Here is a 12,292-nt window from a genome sequence, read left to right on the forward strand (position 1 = left end):
TGTTGAGGAACCTAGTAATTATAGCTGCACTGTTTACACCAGTCACATAGCATGCTTATGTACTATTATATGTATAATGGAATTTGCAGAGAATAAGGTAGTCTTTTGTGTGTTTGCTTCTGTTATTCCTACTGGTTTTCATTCATTCAGTTTGAGTGTTTTGGTCCCAGCTGAGAACATTCTGAAACCCTTTGTTTATGGACAGGTTACGGGATAGGTATGAGTTGAATCATCTTTTTGTAGATGTCTTTAAGAAATCCCAATGACTTGTTATGTTTTCCAATATCAAACAATATCATTTTATCATTCATTTGCACTAACAACTTTTATGTCCAATTTGCAAATATAGTGCATGTATACTACTTAAATGAAGTTAAGAAACATGATTCTTTCATGTTACTATAGTTACTGTCATTACTTAGTTAATCTGCCATGTCATGACTAATAAGCTATAGTAATATGATAGAATTGGGTGTTCTTACGAGTGGTATGAAGTGAGAAATGACAGCTTTCACTCACTCACTTGCTTGGTGTCCAGGAATGGGAAAACAGGTTCACAAAGCATTGATACTTGCTAGGAGAGTAGAATAGATATGTACTGGAGAAGTGGTAGAACCAGACCTTTTGCTGGGTTGTATTGGAATTTGTAGTTTGAGCAACTTTCGTACATGAGTGTAGGTATATACAGTGTGTAAATTGTAGTATGCTGGTAGTGCACTTATTTAGGTAGCTATTTTTGCATAATCAAAAGAAATCATACACAAAACATGATACATTATTTTCTGAATGCTTCATGACATTGAGTTGAGAAGGGAACTGTGGAAGTTATGTCAGTAAATTTCTTGCTTTAGATTTGGTTAAGTTTAAGTATGTGAGCTATGTCATTTAGTGTAAATAACCTATGAAATGTCTGCCTGGGTAAGTATGTTTATATGGCAGTGTGTGGCACAAAGGGACATGTTACTTTCCTCAAATCCCATACTTTTCAAATATAAACTTTCTTTACAAGTTAAATGATTTGAATGTGGATGAATGGTTTGAAGAATTGGATAGAGTTACTAAACATGTATGCTTAAAGTAGTTAATCTTGCATCATTAAAAACAACCACATGGAACTTTAAAATTTCATCTTGGAATAACACCATTTGCCTCGCTGTAGACTGTGAAGCTTGACGTTTCATAGGGTTGTAATTACCATCAACAGTATTCTTTGACCCATTCAGCAGTTCTGATAGTGACCTAATTACAGTCAACAGGAACACAATGATTGGTAGATAAAGTACTTCCTATGAAGATGTTATGTAAGCTCTACTTAAGGGAGGGAATTAAATGCCATTGTGGATGATTTGCATGCTCAAGTGAATGTAACTGTTATAGTTAATGAATTGTCTTGGCCAATTTGATTTATTTGAATAAATTGTCTTTAATTTTGAACAAGCTTTGTTCTGTGTGGCTGCAGCTATTTTTGACAGGTACACCAGCTGACAGGTGTAACACTGTACACAAAGTTCAGAACTCACCATACAAGTTCTGCAGCTCGGACTGCTGTCAGAATGCAGATGGTACATTAGAGCTACTACTTTACAAATGAATGGTAATGAGTGGAAATCTTACAATAAGCATCAATGGCTTGTGTCTTCAAAACAAAGTCCCTGCCATAACTTAAAAGGATGTTGACAGCAGTGTTTCCAGTGAGACCATTTGGGTCAGGGGTGAAGACTAAAGTGTCTGGATGATTATTAAATACAGGATGAGCCATATACGATATTTGTTCTGCAGGGATAGGACAAGCATATACAGTGGACTCCCTGTAAACCAACATCCCTGAATTTGGAATTCCCTGTAAACTGACATTTATTTGGCCCTGAATTTGTCCTTATGTAATATCATATAAGGAACTCCCTCTATTCCAAATTCTGACACTCAAATCCAGTCCCAAAACATGTTTTTAGTGCAAATTGACTGTCTGTGAACCAACATAATTTCACAAGAGATTGCATCAACCAAAACATGGTGTGTATTTGCAATCAACAGACTTGCATGTGAGGTGGCCTGCAAAGGCGTAATAGGATTAACTGTTAATTACTTGCTAATTACTCACCAACTTCTAAAATGCCAATCAAACAGATAATTACGTGTTCAGTGGATTCATAGAATGCATTAAAGTAGTTTTATTATTTTGACATAAATAGTAGCACAGACTCTGTACATAGGATTAATCTATAGGTAATAAGTTAAAACAAAGAAGTCCATGATATGTTCTTCAGATCAGTATTATGGTTATTGAAGATATCAAACTGCTTTGGTGGACTATTTCTCAGACAAGACTGTCACCAGCAGTCTGAAAGAACACTTGAGAGGGAGTCTTGCTTTGTAGCTGAGCAGTAGCCACCATACATTTTCATCAGATCCTCTTCCTCGGGGTCATATTGTGCCTCCTCCACCACAGCCTGTGTGCAAGGCTTGTCTCTCTCGACATGGTACTGCTGGTCGAGTCCAGTGCAACTGATGATGATGCCTGTTCTCTCATGTTTCCTGAATGCAGTGAGTTGGAAACAAGCACATGGGAGTATATGGGCGGAGGAGGAAGGGCTTTGGATGGCTTCGACGTAATGTTCTGTGAGCGATCTGTTTGTCAAAAGAATATTCAAAGTGTCAACATATTTTCTTTGGAAAGGATTTTACAGTATATGATTAAAAAATGGCAATATTCATTCCCAAACATTCATCCAGGATAAAAAAAATTCATGTTTTCAATTTTTATGCCAAAAGAATACAGTTTTTTTTTATCTAGTAAGTCCCTGCAGAGTATTCAAATAAGACAAAAAATATGAAACAGACATGCAGTGGTTAACTGAATTAAGGCTGATAATGTTGAGATTTGATTGGCTAACTTGCACTCCACAATATTCCAGCAGTTTGTAAATTATCAAGTCATGACAAGACAATCCACTTATTGACATCTTGTGATATGATCAATGCAGTTGGGTTACAGAGATATGTTTTTTGTTTTGTTAACACCACACCCAGCTATATGGCAGCGGTCTGTAAATAATAATCTGGACCAGACAATCCAGTGATCAACAGCATGAGCATGGGTCTATGCAATTAGGATACGATGACGTGTGTCAACCAAGTCAGCAAGCCTGACCACCTGATCCCATTAGTCCCCTCTTATGAGAAGCAAGGCTTGCTAAAGATCATTTGCAACCCGAATGTTCATGGGTATACAGAGATGTGTATTAACCGAGTCAGTGAGTCTAACCATCTGACATTCATAAGACAGAACAATATTGTCTCTGCTCTATAGTTTGTCATGGTATTCTTCATTTATATGGAATTTGAGGCTTTTTTCGTTGTAATGTTCCGGTTATCTCTGAAATATTTGAAAAATTGAACCATTACTAATCTTAATAACCAAAATAATTCTGATTACCCACTAAAACATACAGATGTATTTTTCAAAGCTGTGAAACAAGTGAAAAATGCCCACCTGTTCATATTTCTTAAGAATTCTGGTCTCAGAATAAATTGGTTCAATTGTTCAACTTGCCTGCATATTACACTACATATTATGCAATGATGTCAGTCTGATTGTATTAGAGAGGGACTCTTTACTGAATAAAGACTGTCTGTCTTAAACAATGAAAACAGTAATTAAAGCATTTCTCTTCATACTGATCCTGTTTCCAAAGTAATCCTGATAACCCAAAAGCAAAACACCATGTTTACACAACACATTTAACAATGAGCACTGGAATGAATTCACTGAAGGAGGATATCACTGAAGAAGCCCTGGAAATATACATGATATTTTTTTTAACAAATTCCCTGCACAACCTGAGGGAAACAAATGTTTTCATAATACTAGTTTTGTTGGATCACCTGCCTGATATACATAAATTACACACACACACACACACACACACACACACACACACACACACAACCACACACCTGCTGATGTGCTTTTGTTTCCTAGTCAGCTTCTAAAATGGGTGGGGCCTGCTTTACATGTGCTGACTGCATTATCACCAACTCTATGTTGTGGTGTACATTTGTATTTGTGCTTCATTACACAAGCAGTCTGGAATTAATTAGTGGTGACATATGTTTTTGTTTTTAACACTGGCTTCAGTATGCATATTACAAGTTATAAATATAAATACCTGTTTGCACCATACTGTGCACATTTACACAGGGTGCACATCAGACTTTAGGTTCAGGGTGCACATCAAACTCCATTATGGAAGTCCATTCTTGAATGAACCATCATAAATAGCGTGGCTCACTGATCAAATAAGCTTCTGGTTGTAACATTGCTATGATAATGATGACTGGGAGAACTAACAACCCTCACTCACTTCATGAAGTACCAATAACTCACAAAATGTGGATCTCTTTGTCTTGTGTAGAGGTTTCTGAGCCTGTGTAGTCCAGGCCTGTATTACCGGGGTAGCCCAGCCATGTGTCCCTATATCAAACACCCCTCTGCACAACTCCTCCATCTCATTGGACAAATAAAAACCTTGCTGTCTAAACAGGCTGTATTTCTGAAACGTGTACATAAAATTGTACAATGATGAGAGTACAAACTAAAAATATCAGTGAATATCAGTGAACTTTGCCTACCTACTCACATTTCTTCAAAAGTGTTGCTTGTTATATCAGTTGTTCAGCTCACTTGTACTGCATGCTTATGGCGGCTTACACGTGGCTGTTCTGCTATGCCACTGCAGTTATAAATGTCACTTTATCCTGTCACTTAGACATGCTCTATTCCTTATGCAGTATGAGATGGATTTGCAAAGTATATTTTCATTAGATTTGGATTCTGCTGTGTGCTGTTTATTTACGTACTGTATTTTGCCTATTTGTGTATAGCTTGACATCTATGAAAACAATGCAGAAAAATGTGCAAAAGATCCTGTAACAGATAAATATCATAATAAAGTAATATTTTTCCTCAAATCGTCTTATGTCTTTATGAACAGTATGTGATGTAGTTTGTTGAAAATATATCAATATTTAAATCTCAACACATACACAGCACATGTTTTGTGCCTTAAAGAACAAGATCTCACTTAACAACCCAGCTGACTGATAAGTGTGGCGGTTTGTTTAATCTTCTATATGGCACCAATCTACTCATGTATGTAACCTTGGATGGAAGGTGAAGCTTTGCCTCTTTGGTGAAAAGTATATCTTGAGTCCTGATACCGATATACCCAGAAACAAAACATGAGAGTGCCTGAAACAACTGTCCCACTCATTCCTTCCCCTGCATAGCACAGAATATTTAAGGTTTCGCATAAAACCAAGAATAGAAGAAATGACAGGTACTCTACTTTGACTTTGTTTTCAGACAGGTGTATAATTTTCAGCATAGGTAGACTTGACAGGTACTTCACTCCTTTCTCAGTCAGCAAATTCCCTGTATAATGAGAAAACAGAACATAAGTGCCACTTGTCTGAAACAATGCACGGTATACTAAATCCCTCAAGTGTTTTTGTTGATAAAACAATGTTAGCAGTAGCTTGTTAACCACAGGGGTCAGGTAGATGTCTGTTGATGACAGGTTAAATGTGACAAGTATCTATTACAGTTGTTCATGTTAACTGGACAGTTATTTTAAATAAATTATCATAAAGCTACATGAAGTCAGGAAAAGACAGATTTATGTTAATAGGTCTTTACCAAGTGAGTATCTGTACTTAATTCCCATACACCCATATTCCATGTCGCCAAATTTGATAAATGTCACACACACACTGATACTGTATCCTGTATGTAATATTACATGTTTTTATGTATACTACAGTTTTGTCAAAGGCAGCAGCAATTACTGTAAAAAATTCTTGATAATGTGATATCATGGTGGGGAGTGTGGGGTAGCCTAATGGTTAAAGCGCTGGCTCGTCACCGAAGACCTGGTTCTGAATCCCCACATGGGCACATGTGTGAAGCCCATTTCTGGTGTCCCCACGTGATGTTGCTGGAATATTGCTAAAAAGCGGCCTAAAACCAAACTCAGTCAGTCAAAACTTATGGTGGGGGAAACGGAAAATGAACTTCACGCAGTGTACACATGTGGTGAATCGAACTTGGGTTAAATGCTTTAAGCACAAATCTATCCCATCGCCCCAACAATATTTAAGCAGTTAAAGACTGCCTGATTCTTTCATGTTACTGCAGTTAATCTCTCACCTGAAATGTCTATATTCCTGAGCACCTGCAGACCTTGTTTGAACATCCGAGCTGGTGCAGTTAGTTTTCGCATACCATTGTCTGTCATGGCATTACATCGAAGATTAAGTATTTGTAAACTGAAAGAAACATTTACATTTTGTCAAAACCTTGATCATCATCAAATACATGTATATAAAATTGAGATATACATGTACTTTGATTCACTGATTTGATTACTTTACTTCAAGTTCAACATACCACTACAATTCTGCAATTATTATTTTCATTGTTTGTTCTGGATCTACCGGTACCTGTCATCTACAGGTTTTATAATTTAACTGTGTTTATCATGAATTTTTATCTTTTTAGTGATGATATGGCTGAAATATTGCTGATGTGACTATAAATCTTAACTCACTCACTGGCTCTACCTTGTTTGTCATACACCACATGTTTTTAGACAGTCATGGCAGGTTTGAGTGGACATGCAAGGAAAAACTGTTCTTAGACCATGGAAATCTTTAACAGTGTTAGATTTATCTTGTAGTTGGCTAGAAGAATATACTTGAATATTTCACTGAGCAGAGACAGTCTGCTCTGACATCGCTTGGTGCCAGGAAACAATTTTGAAATGTGAAGGCAGCATTTCATGTCAGATACACAATTCATAGCATTTAATTAATATATAACTAATTTCCATTTAAATGCATATTGGCACGACAGTGTTTTATTGTATTGATTACAAAGTTTAGAGAATATTTTGAATCTTTGATCAGGGATTTACCTTGAGTCCTGTATTTGAGGGTCCCTGGGACCCATACTCTTAATTTTCAGGGGACCTGGACTACAAAACGGGGGTCCCAGACACTTAAATATTAAACATTAATACTATAAAAGAATTGTTGTAATTCAGTTACTGTTTTTGTATTGTGTATCATGATCATCACATTGTTACAGTAATTAAATTACAAATGATACCATAGCCCGGCTTGTAGACTAACACCTAGTCTCTGAAATGAACATATTTTACAGAAAAAAAGCTCATAGTAAAAAAAATAAAATATACATTTTCTAGGCTTTCTTGGATATATGTGCTTCAGGGTCTGTATGACAGACTACCCGGCTTGTAGCAAATCAAAATTTTTACAAAAAGTATTTGGACGTTCTCTGCGTCCCTGTGGATGCGCTAATAACTTTTGTTGTGTCCATTTTCAATTTTTATGCGTATAGGATGCAGGAATTCGCGTCCCGTAAATCTTTGTTTGATTGCAGTTTCGAATTAAAACCTTTATTCTCAATATTGTGACATATTGTTTTGATATTAAAATTTCGGGGTAGATTTACTTATACTGGAACCACTAAACATATTTTCTGCGCATGATTGGAAGGAAGTTTAAGGTTAGGGTTAGCAGGGTTAGGGTTAGACTCCTATATACAACAACCGAAAGTAGCTAAAACAATGGTACCGGTATAAGTTAAGTGCTCCAAAATTTCTTACATTAGACTGTCTTTATTATGTTCAATAAGACATCTCTTTTACACACATGCATACATAACAAAACTGTTTGTCTCACATCGTGCCTGGACGGTGTTTATCTCTTTCAATTCAAATGCAATGATCTGCAGAATAACTGAACTAGGTGGTTCTTAATCATGTTTATATTGTAATCTCCTCAACTATGACCCATCTGAGTTTAAGCTGTCTGAAAACTTCATGGAGATCAGACACATAGCATACCTTTCTATGGTCTCTGACCATGGCATAACTATTTCTGTTAGCATTATTCCCCAAATGTTGAAGTTATAAAAGGATACCAATCACCTGTGTAGTTGTGACAGATGCTGCAGCAGCTCATGGTCATCTCCAAGACCGCAACAAGAAACATCTAGTTTACTCAAGTCAGTGAAAAGACATATTGTTTCCAGGTAATTGTTTATAACAAGGTGTTCACCTGACAGAGACAGACTGTCCAAAACAATACTCCCATAGGCAGCACTAAATGGGCTTACGTTGGCTTCAAGACTTGAGCTGGTGCCTGAAAACTTATCGAGAGAAAGTGCTTTTTGAAATATTCTTTCACCAACAATATCAGGGAAGCCCAAGAACGAGTCAACAAAATGAAGGTTGTTAGCAACAAATATGATGCACAGTTCCATTAAAGAGGTGACAGGTTCAACTTGGGTAGTTTCATCGCTTTGAGATGTGCCACAAATTTCTCTTCTATTGCAAAGCTTCTTCATTGTTGGTAATGTCATTTAGAGAGAACCGGGCTCATTTACACATGGCTGTCACCAAAAAGTGTATTTGTATCTCCCGCGGTCACAGACATAAGACTGTTTGCTACACGCCTTACATTTGCTATTGAAACAAATATATCGCAAATATCGGCAAAGGGTATGCTGATAAAAAGTATAATAAATCTTATGACTTTATAAAATATCCGCATCAGTTGGTATCGACGTATGCCTCTAAATAATGACTGCATATCCTTTACTTTACATCTAAATAACATGTGTTCTAAAGAAAAGTGTTTGTATCCTGACTTGCGCAGTGAGAGACATTCCAGAATTCCCACTTCCTGTGTTTACAAGCGAGTGTTGCTGAGTGGTCTCGGTGGTTGTGTTTACAACATGTTTGACGTAGCACTCGGAAACGCTGGGGCACAGATTCTGTTAGCTTCGTCAAGTGATGACAAACATCCTCCAGAAAATGTCATCGACGGGTAATTAATAATTTTGGATCAACGAAAATGCTTTGCTTCTCACATAACAACCTGATCATACCAAAATGAGAATGAAAAGTTCAACTTCGAAATCATCTCAGTGTTTCACTGGACTTTCACTAATTACCATTGAGTGGACACAAATATTTGTCAGATAGTACGACATTGCAACAGGTTGAGTGTCAGTTCGTTTCCATTAATTATTTCTCTTTGTTTTGTTCAGGGTGGGTACTTTCAACTTGATAGCGAATGGTTGTGATTGAGAAAAAACACCTTGGATACGTGATTCAACCCGTTGCATTAGTTAAATCATTATTTAACAAACTGACCGTTTATTTCATTTGTGATCAGTAATTATGTTTATAATGTTTTTGTAGATTTGACAGTCTCTGAAATGGAAAAGTTTAATATTAAGAGGGCATTATTGGACGTAACAATTTGGAGTTCAACAAACCTTATTCACCATTCAAGTAACAGTTTACTTGTGTTTCAATTTAAATATTCGTTTAATTTGTTCATCAGGAATCCAGAGACCTTTTGGACAACAACAGGAATGTTCCCTCAGGAATTCATAGTAAAGTTTTCATCAGTCATGAATATGACTAGACTTAGCTTCTCTAGTTTCAATGGTGAGTACCATCGTTGAGGTGCCCCAATCTGTGTTAAATACATTGTCTCTTTTATCAAGTAAAACTGCTATAAATTGAAAAAAGTGTCTTTTCCCAAATGTTCATGCAGTCTCTATCCTTGAGTGACTAATCTATGTCCACTGGGTGTATTATGTCTAACAGTAACAATGTAGATATGAACATTAGAATAATGCATCCTTCTTATTTAGAGAGTTACACTTTGTGTGTACATTGTCATTTTGTTGAAATACACACATCACAGGCAATGTAAACTGTAGTTTATGATTTCAACAACACTTTGTGAATTTGATTGTAAGTGTTTGCAAAACATCATGTGTGTCTTTTGTTATATGTTTCAGTCAAAAAGATGGTCATTGAAACTACTGAATCAGAATCTCCGGAGAAGTTTGAAGTAATCCTTGAAAAAGGTTGGTGTACAGTAAAACATTATGGCATTTCATGAATAGGACAATGTTTTCAAATCATACTTGGCTTTTTTAAATTGGACCTGTTGTAGAAATACAATACAAAGTGAGCTTATGTCACAGGTTTTCATTTATGTTGAACTCAAAAGGATTTGAGAGAAAGTTTGACTTTTGTGGTGTTTGATACATCTGAAAAACATATCTCAACACCATAAACAACACTAAAAGAGCATGCTTCATTAGATTTGGTATGGAAATTCAAAGTTCATTTTAAATAAGCAGTAAAGTGTTCGGGTTATGAAGATCAAGATAAAAAGATAACATGATAATTTATATCGGATAAATATTATAAATCTACATTTTATTGTTATAGTTTTCAATATGGTTGTAAATGCTGCCAGTTATGGCAACAGTTGTACTGTTTGTCAAATTGTGAAGAAACTTAGTTAGCAGTGCACTTTTTGACAACCTGCACATTTTTCCAAAGAATATTTTGCACTCAAACTGTAAAATCATCTGCATTTATTCATACCTGTAAGATCAGATATATGTGTGTGAAAATTGTTTCATTGCATAAATGTATTGTTGACATGGTTAGTTATTAAATGAAAGTCATCGTGTTTGTTATTTTGTATTTCAGAGTTGGAGTCGACAGATCACCAGCTTCAAAATGAGGAGTTCCCAATGAACAACAAACGAGCTCAGTGTATGCGGGTTGTCATTGAATCTGGCTATGACCACTTTGTGTCAGTACACAAACTACACGTTGAAGGAAGTGCTCTACATGGTTGATAGCAAGTGGTTCCTGCACAGACTTTCACATTCCGTCCATCATGTGTACAAATTTTATGTCATAATAAATAATTAACAAATAAATGGTTGTGTTTTGTAAGTATTTGTTTTGTTTCTTAATACTGCACCCATCATTATTCTATGCATATAATGGCAGTCCTTAAACTATGCGAGTCAGGACAACTTACCAGTGGTTGATGTTGTGAACACCAATCAAGGTGCAGTGACATACATCAACCCAGTCACCAAGCCAGAGCACCCCAATCATTGAGCCACCTCTTATGAGAAGCATGGGTTGCTGGGGAGCAGTTCTTACAGACTATATCCCAGAATGATGTTAATCTCGACTGGATGCCATTCATCAGTGTACTCTAGCCACTCACGGTTTCTGTTATCATCTCTTGTAGAGGTTCTATGTGGTGAGGTAAGCTAATGAATGAAGTAGTCCTTATCCCACAGTTAAACCTCAGTTGTTGGCAATCTATAGCCTGTTTTCACATTGTCTTGTCATTTCTAGTTAAAATGTTTTAGATTTAACTACTAGTTTTACATGGATATCTGTGATACACTAGTAGTTTTTACTGTTCTTTGTCAACAGGCTTTTATTTTCTAATTTTATTGATCTATATGGCTGAAATATTGCCTATGTGACGATAAATATTAACTCACTCACTCCAACAGTTAAAGCACTCACTTGTTACTAGAAGCTCTTTGATTAATTTGCTTCATTACAAACAGGGTCCAAGTTTATCCCCAAAGATCTTCAGCTGGGGATAGTGCTCACAGTTGGTCACTTTGTCTCCTGAGGGTGAATGTCCAGAACAAGCATCACAGATCAGTAGTTCTTATTCATCTTTACCCGTGAAGATCCGGGTTTTAATTGATCTTCAGTAACCCATGCTTGCCGTAAGAGGCAACTAACGTGAACGGGTGGTCAGGCTCGCTTATTTGATTGACATGTCTTCGTGTCCCAATTGCGTAGACTGATGCTCATGCTGTTGATCACTGGATTGTCTGGTCCATACTCGATTAATTACAGACCACCGCTGGAATATTGCTGAGTGCAGCGAAAAACTAAACTCACTCACTTACTGTCATTAACCTTCACTTCTAGGTTTGTCAGCACCAATTTAATGTTCACTCAATTCATCAAAATGGTGAACATCAAAGATCTGCATCATCCCTAATGGAGACCTTTACACTGTGATATAACCCAAACATTGTTCCCTGCAGTGTATAACACAACTCACTCTCATTTAGGTGACAAAAACCAGTCCATATGAAGTTTTCACATGTATTTTTGTAAATGGTTGCATTTTGAAATGATTAAAGGAAAAGCTCAAAACCTTCCAACTATGGCCTTGAACGAGAAAGTCTAACATCTAACTGAAGAAGCAGGCTTGGTTTGGTGGAACTTGGGTAATAATATGAATCCCATCTTTGGGTAATATGAATCCCATCAAAGTACATGTGCTCTACCGTGGGCACTGTGAATGTGTGTAATTCATGATCTGAATAGAGTTACTTCCCTTG

At 36.5% G+C, this 12,292-nt stretch overlaps 2 protein-coding genes across 2 annotated transcripts; one reads left to right on the forward strand and one right to left on the reverse strand.

The window, feature by feature from the left end:
• Positions 1 to 2,155: 2,155 nt before the first annotated feature.
• On the reverse strand, positions 2,156 to 8,592 carry LOC124265599 (leucine-rich repeat-containing protein 42-like). Its single transcript, XM_046700383.1, has 5 exons — positions 8,013 to 8,592; positions 6,209 to 6,327; positions 5,349 to 5,434; positions 4,388 to 4,553; positions 2,156 to 2,628 (listed from the first exon to the last, which is right to left on the reverse strand). The coding sequence occupies exons 1-5, from the start codon at positions 8,444 to 8,446 to the stop codon at positions 2,405 to 2,407; spliced, it is 1,029 nt and encodes a 342-aa protein (XP_046556339.1). The 5' UTR covers positions 8,447 to 8,592; the 3' UTR covers positions 2,156 to 2,404.
• Positions 8,593 to 8,750: 158 nt separating this feature from the next.
• On the forward strand, positions 8,751 to 10,859 carry LOC124265600 (intraflagellar transport protein 25 homolog). The gene is made up of 4 exons (XM_046700384.1): positions 8,751 to 8,913; positions 9,436 to 9,542; positions 9,902 to 9,970; positions 10,608 to 10,859. Exons 1-4 carry the CDS (start codon positions 8,822 to 8,824, stop codon positions 10,757 to 10,759), a joined length of 420 nt encoding a protein of 139 aa, XP_046556340.1. The 5' UTR covers positions 8,751 to 8,821; the 3' UTR covers positions 10,760 to 10,859.
• Positions 10,860 to 12,292: the final 1,433 nt, after the last annotated feature.

The sequence above is a fragment of the Haliotis rubra genome, unplaced genomic scaffold, assembly GCF_003918875.1.
Source record: "Haliotis rubra isolate DU_JTF1 unplaced genomic scaffold, ASM391887v1 Scf986, whole genome shotgun sequence".
NCBI lineage: Eukaryota > Metazoa > Mollusca > Gastropoda > Lepetellida > Haliotidae > Haliotis > Haliotis rubra.